Here is a 7,184-nt window from a genome sequence, read left to right on the forward strand (position 1 = left end):
GTCTCTTTGGTCTCAAAGTGTTGGCTCCATCTCTACCGTACTTTTGAGTCCACCTTCTTTCTCTACCTTAGATTTTTCTGTTACTGGCTTATTTTGTTATTGTTTTTATGTTATTTTACTGTTATTTCTTTCCTTTTTTTTTTAATCACATTTTCTGAAATATTATTGTACTGCTTTATTTTTAATAGTAATAAAAAAATAATTAAATTTGTATGTAAGTTATTTTCTTCGAAATCCTATGCTCCAATATATGTTCAATTTTCCTCCATGTTGTTCCAATGTTGTTTTTTAATTCTGTTTCTTTTCATTTTTGATGCCTTCTCCGATATGTTCTCTTGTTGTGCACTAGCTCCCCATATTTTGCTGCATTTATTATGTTGTTTCTTTTCTTAACCAACTTCCATCCTTATTTTTATCTTCCAGATTTAACTCTTTCAATCGGAGGTAAGACTATTACTGTCCTTCAATTTTTTCATTCTGGTTACCTCAAATAAATATTCAATGGTTAGTTTAACCTGTATAATTTGAATCTAACATTTGTTAAACATACAAAACAATAGTGGAATAACCAAAAAACAACATTAGAAAAACCATGATAGCCCCAATATTAATAGTTTTAATGTTCTGCTTCATCTCACCGGAATTAATAGTTATTTTGTTTTGGTGTTGCTATGGTGGTTCTGTCTATGGGTGTGGAAGATGGAGGCCTCTTTTTTTATTTTTGGTCTTTATAGTATAAAAGAAAAAAAAAAGCCAAGGCAGTAAAAATGTAATTTTTTCTGTGTGGCAGTATAAATATAAACCATTACTAAAAATTTAATATTTTTGTAAAACCCCTTAGTTTTATTTTATTTAGAATATTTTCTTTTTTATTGTACATTTATCTCTTCGGTTGCAAAAAAAAATGTTTTCTCATGTAGTACTAATATTTCCAATTAGTGATAATGGCGGCTAAACGACTTGAACTTTAAATTTTTTAACACTTAACCACAAAAATTGATTTTTTGGGGGCAAAACTACCTAAACTCTCATTCTGTTTTGCTCTGTACTCCTCCGTCCAAATATCACAGTTAAATACCACAGTGGACTGCCCACGTGTACACACTTGTACACATGACAATTTTTTTATTGGTCCACATAATTTAATTATTTTAAATATTGGAATATTAATTAAATTGTAAAAATAATTTATTTTTAAAAAGAAAAATAATTTAAAAAATAAAAAATCTATTTTTTTTTCTTTTCTTTTTCTTTTTTCTTTTTCTTTTCTTCTGTAACCCTCGACAACTCCTCCTCTTCTTCTTCTTCTTCTTCTTCTTCTTCTTCTTCTTCTTCTTCTACCAATACCACCAGTAATCCACATGTGGTCCCCATAAAATCCATACTTAAATTAAAAGAACTCAAAATCACCCCAATCGACCCCTCTGCCCCTTTCAATAGTAAGAATCCTAACTTCAAAACACACCAGACGAAGAGACACGAACTAGTGCTTCGAATCATAAAATCAAAGGAGGAAGAAGAAGCTTCAAATCTGACAGACAAGAAAGATGGGTAGACGAAGTAGACGAACTGACTTCGAAACACAATTGATGAAGGGGGAGTTTTTTTTGTGACAATGCATCTTCGGCAGCTTCTCGGAGACGAAGTAGATGAACTGTCTAGTTCTTGCGACTGAGAAAGGGAGAAAGTGTCAACTGTGTTTGGTTATAGTTTGCTCTATCTAGTTTGCCGGTGAGTGAATGTGGATGTGATTTGGGTGTTTGAGATTTATGAGTTTTCGTTTTTGGGTTTGGTTCTTCTTCGACTATTTTTTTTCCTTGTTTGAACGCTTCATGAGGAGGAGCACAAGTGGATTTCTGGTGGTGGTATTGGCAGAAGAAGAAGAAGAAGAAGAAGAAGAAGAAGAAGAAGAAGAGTTGTCGAGAGTTACATAAGAAAAAGAAAAAAAAAAAAATAAAAGAAAAAAATATAATTTTTTTTAATTTTTTAAATTATTTTTCTTTTTAAAAATAAATATTTTTAAAATTTAATTAATTTTCCAATATTGAAAATAATTAAATTATGTAGACCAATAAAAAGTTGCCACGTGTACAAGTGTGTACATGTGGGTAGTCCGCTGTGCCATTTAACTGTAATTTTTGAATGGAGGAGTACAGAGCAAAACGGAATGAGAGTTTAGGTAGTTTTTCCCCCAAAAAATCGATTGATTTTTGTGGTTAAGTGTTAAAAAATTTAAAGTTCATGTAGTTTAGCCGCCAATATCCCTTCAAATTATTCTTCTTAGCAACTATCAAGTAATATCCTTGGAGAAGCTATATATAAAAGAAAATTATTTGGTGACAACATCATTTTAACATTTTTTTAATTTTTTTTATTAGTTGGATGAGTTTTTTGTGTAGTTTTTTTAAGATAAAATATCCATTTAGACTTTATATTTTGTAAAAGTTACAGATTTAATTCTTTGTTTTATTATATAACAATTCATACCATTTATGTTTTTTAAAATGATTTAAAATAGACTTTGAACTTAATTTCATCAAATTAAAACTTAATAATAAACTAATATAGAGGTGATGGCATTATTTTATGGTAGTGTTGTTTTCTGGTGCTTTTCCTTTGACTGGTACTTTTAACCCTCATGTTAAGGAGGCGATTGCATTGTATCATGGTTTTTCCCTTTGTGTTCGATGGGGTTTCAAAAATAATTTAATTTTCTTTGATTTCCTTTGTTTGATCTTGTCGGTCAATGGTCAGGATGTTTGTCCTAATGAATTTGATATAATATATAATGATATATCTCATGTTTAAAATTTTTTCCTTAATTTATGTAATGACCGCTCTAGTAATGTGGATTAGTAAGGCAATTAGCACTAATGTTTATTATTTTATTATTTTATTATTATTTGTGAATTTATTTAATTCTGGACCCCAATATTTAGAAATAAATATTAGAGTTATAATTTCTCAATTCCGGAGATTTTATTAAACTCTAGGGGTATTATTTAGCTTATATGTGTAATATGCTATTTTTTTGTATTTTTTGCTCGGCGACAACGGAAAATGCGATGGATGGCTAGATTGATCACATGGGTAAGTTTAGAATCTTATTTCATAGCGGGAAATATTTTAAAGAAAATAAATTATCGGGATTGAGCGGGGTTATGAGATTTGACCATTTTACCCCTAATCTTGGAAAATACCTAAGTTTAACCTTAAGGGCATTTAAGTCTTTTTAAGGAATAGTGTAGTGGCTGCCTAGGGAGGTGACAAGTGGCTTTTATTTCAGCAAAGAATCAACTTTGTTAACTCATTTATCTCATTTTTGGAAAATTAAAAGAAATATCAGAAAATTGAAGAACTCTCTTTTCCTTCCTTCTCTCTCTTCGAAACCAGCTGAGGCAAAGGGATTTTGAAGCTGAAATTCTGTGTTTTCAGCAAGGGATTCAAGAGGAATCAAGACAAGGTAACCCTAGTTTCTTTTCCCCTTAAGTTTTTGAAGTTGCAGTTTAGTTTCATTATGAAATTTCTAGGTTTAGTGGTTGTTGGGTTTTGAAATGCTTAGGGTTCAATTTCTAGGGTTAGTTTGAGTTAATCTCAGTCCCTAGCAGCTGGTTTTGATGCTTGATGTTAGTTCTAAGCAAGCTTGAGTTTTGAAACTCAAGCTTTGAGCTTTAATGGCAACTTGAGATTTATTGGTTTGTTTTGTGAATTATTGGTTGGAAATGGTTATTTATGCATTGTATAGGTGAACTGGAGAGTTTGATAAAGTTTGGTTGAGTTTTGAGGTCATGGGGGAAATTTTTGGGTTCCCAGCACAGAACTGGAATTCCGGTTCGGGGGGACCTGTGGCAACCGGTCGACCGGTTGGTGGCCCAGAACCGGATTTCCGGTTGGGAACCGGTCTGCCTATTGGGCGAATTTTCAGAACCCTAGTTTTGCCCAATTTTGAGATATTTAGGGTATTGCCATGAGGTTTATCAATAGGGAAACTTTTAGTTTCAAGTTTAAGTCCCGGAAAGTGATTTAGCGAGTCACTCATCTGTGTTACAATTATTGTGATTAGGGCATCCATCTAGCACGAGATTTCCGTTCAGGTCGGCCAGCACACTTGAATTCGGAAAGCAGGTAAGAAATGTGTATAATGTATGATGTGATTATCTGAATGTGTATATATGTGCTTGTATATGCATGCTTGAATTATGTTATGCACTACCAACACTTGTATGAATAAGTTATAGAGTGCATTGGTATAGTCATTATTGTCGTTGTGAGTACGATATAGTGATACCAACACGGGCATGGGAAAATGCCAAGGTGTGTGGTACATCACTCAGTGTTACTCAGTGTTCGGGGTAAACCCTACCAACACTCGTACAGTGAGGTACGATGTGTATGTGGTAAAGTGGTTGTACCCTAGTGTTGAACGTTCATACTCATCTGTTAAGCTCTGTAAATAGGTGTATGGGCGCCTATTTACAGGTCGGAAATTATATGGTATGTTATATGCATTTCTTACTGAGTCTGTTGACTCACAGTTTCTGCTTCCTTGTGTAGGTAAAGGAAAGCCGAAGGCTGAACAAGAGTGAACCTGAGCTCGGGTGAGATTGTACATGTCAAGCAGTGCGACCTGAAGTGTTCGGTATCGGGACATCTGGGAGTTGTATTTTGAAAGTCGCTATGCGACCAGGAAATTGTATATTTTGGAATATATATTTTAGAAATAAAATTTTACAAAGTTTGAAAATGGGATCCCGACACTTGTAAATATTTTATTATATTACAAAGTTTTGTATTTAATACAAAAGTTTTAATTTGACACGTTTACGATAATTTTTTTTTGGTAAATCAGAGTAATTCATTACTACAAACATTTGATTACATTCTATTAGCATCTTCAAATTGAAGATCTATAACTATTTATGAACATGGTTCTTGTCACTTTTTACATGAATCCCCTTCTCTTTCCCCCTTTTTTTCCTTTTTTCCTATACCTGTACAATCTCTAAGAACCATTGTTTATCATGTGGAGTTACATTTTTTTAGGCCAAACATAAAAAAATCTGCTCTTTACTTCTTCCTTTATCTTCCTAACCACCTCAGAAGCAATCGGCACCTCTGATTCCCAAAGAGCCAAATTCCTGGCTCTCCATATCTGGTATACCATTGCAGCCATGACAGCAAGCCAGAAACTTTGCCTAAATTTGCCAGCCTTTGATCTCTCAATCCATCTCAACATGGCATCCAAATCAATTGACTCTATTTTCCAATTCAGCCAACCTTTGACCTGCAGTAAGCATTGTAAAGAGAAGGAACAAGAGAAAAAAATGTGACTTTTGGTTTCAGAATGTGTACTGCAGAAGAGACAGTGATCCTCTGCAATAACATTAGACGGCTTCAGCCTTGCCCTTGTTCGAAGTCGATCCTATACTGCAGTCCACATAACAAAACTTTGTCTTGGAATATTTTGCCTATTCCAAACTCCATGACTCCATTTTACCTTTCCTTAAGGAGGACAAAATAAATCATAACCTTTAGAGATCGTATAATAAGTGCCAACAAACTGTTGCACATCCATTTTCGCCCTGATTTGATCTTTGACATAGACTAGTTTTTTCCAATACCAGCTCGCTTGCTGAGGAGCTTGATAGGTCCACCAATTCTCTCCTTCCATATATACACAATGTATCCATTTGATCCACAAGTTATCTTCCTTGTTTGCAATCGCCCAAACGTATTTCGTCAAGGCAGCCCTATTCCACTCAGCTATTCTTTTGAAACCAATGCCTCCTGCAGCCTTCGATTGACAAACATTTTCCCATGCTATTGGTCCAGGCCCTATTGCCGTGTGGTGTCCCTTCCAAAGATAAGCTGGACATATCGTTTCAATGTCTTTGATGATCTTCTTAGGTAAAATCATAATTTGACTCCAATAAGCATGAATAGACATCAAAACAGAGTTCACAAGCACTGCTCTACCTGCTAAGGACAAGTTTCTTGTGCTCCATGTTCTTATTCTTGCTGTCATTTTTTCAACTAACACCATGCACTCTTTCCCTGAGATACGTTTGGCACATATAGGAATGCCTAAATATTAATTGGTACCTCTTTTTTTGGAAAAACCAGATCTGTCCATGACTCTTTGCACTTCAGTTTCTTCCATTCCACAACAGTAAATGGCAGACTTAGTAGGATTCGGTTGTAACCCAGATGTACAAGAAAAGAGTTTCAACCCTTGAAGCAAATAATGAATGCTTTTGAAGTCTCCGTCGCAAAATAGGATAACATCATCAGCAAACATTAAGTGATTCAACATAAGTTCCTTGCATCTATCATGAAACTGAAATTCTGGATTGGCTCCAATTCGGACCATTATTCTTGACAAGTATTCCATTCCAAGAACAAAAAGTAAGGGAGACATAGGGTCACCTTGGCGAATTCCTCATTTTCCCTCAAAGTAACCATGAAGAGTTCCATTAAACATCAACGAGAACATGGGAGTGCGCACACAGATCATAACCAGCTTGATAAATTCCTTCGGGAATCGAAATGCTTGTAAGGTTTCTTCCAAGAAGTCCCACTCAAGAGTGTCATAAGCTTTTTGTAAATCTGGCTTTATCATGCACCCTGTGTTGGGTTTTATGCCCTAAATAAAACTCTTTACTATCTGATTAGTTATCAATATAAGAAATTTGAAGTGATTGATGTTTGCATGAATTTTACATGCTAATGGTTTAATACGTTTATTACATTTACACACAGAATCAGTTAAACCCAGATCATATTTTTATTCACAATTACAGTATCGTCAACACAGTAGAATGTGATTGTGATCATATGAATCAAAAGAATTGGTCCATGTTTCATCAGTGTTATTAGATTTACACTAATGTGATAATCAGCGATGATGTGTACTTACACTTGGAGTAAGTGTTATGTTCTTTCCAGGACATTAGTAAAGTATACTAGTTTCGAATGTATGGAGTATACATTGGACTGGACCGATATTGCAACTAAGTTAAGATATTACAAACTTACCGTTATATATATCTTTCCAAGTCAATATCAGTAGTTGATCTTAAGATTACAAGAATCTAAATCCTGATATGCTTAGGCTCAACTCAGGAGTGCTATTCATGTTCTTTGATTTATTAGTTAAGCCTACTTTTAGGTCAGGGTGATACGTA

At 34.2% G+C, this 7,184-nt stretch overlaps 1 protein-coding gene across 1 annotated transcript; it reads right to left on the minus strand.

Annotated features, from left to right (window-relative positions):
- Positions 1–4,942: 4,942 nt before the first annotated feature.
- LOC115696534 (uncharacterized) lies at positions 4,943–6,370 on the minus strand. The gene is made up of 4 exons (XM_061118566.1): positions 6,103–6,370; positions 5,678–6,054; positions 5,096–5,284; positions 4,943–5,002 (listed from the first exon to the last, which is right to left on the minus strand). The coding sequence occupies exons 1-4, from the start codon at positions 6,368–6,370 to the stop codon at positions 4,943–4,945; spliced, it is 894 nt and encodes a 297-aa protein (XP_060974549.1).
- Positions 6,371–7,184: the final 814 nt, after the last annotated feature.

The sequence above is a fragment of the Cannabis sativa genome, chromosome 7, assembly GCF_029168945.1.
Source record: "Cannabis sativa cultivar Pink pepper isolate KNU-18-1 chromosome 7, ASM2916894v1, whole genome shotgun sequence".
Lineage (NCBI taxonomy): Eukaryota > Viridiplantae > Streptophyta > Magnoliopsida > Rosales > Cannabaceae > Cannabis > Cannabis sativa.

Coding starts and splice junctions, on each gene's coding strand:
- LOC115696534 (XM_061118566.1), bottom strand. CDS start 6,370: ATGGTCCGAATTGGAGCCAATCCAGAATTTCAGTTTCATGATAGATGC. Junction 6,055..6,102: donor TGGTTTTTCCAAAAAAAGAG/GTACCAATTAAT, acceptor AACGTATCTCAG/GGAAAGAGTGCATGGTGTTA. Junction 5,285..5,677: donor GGATCAAATGGATACATTGT/GTATATATGGAA, acceptor TGCTTACTGCAG/GTCAAAGGTTGGCTGAATTG.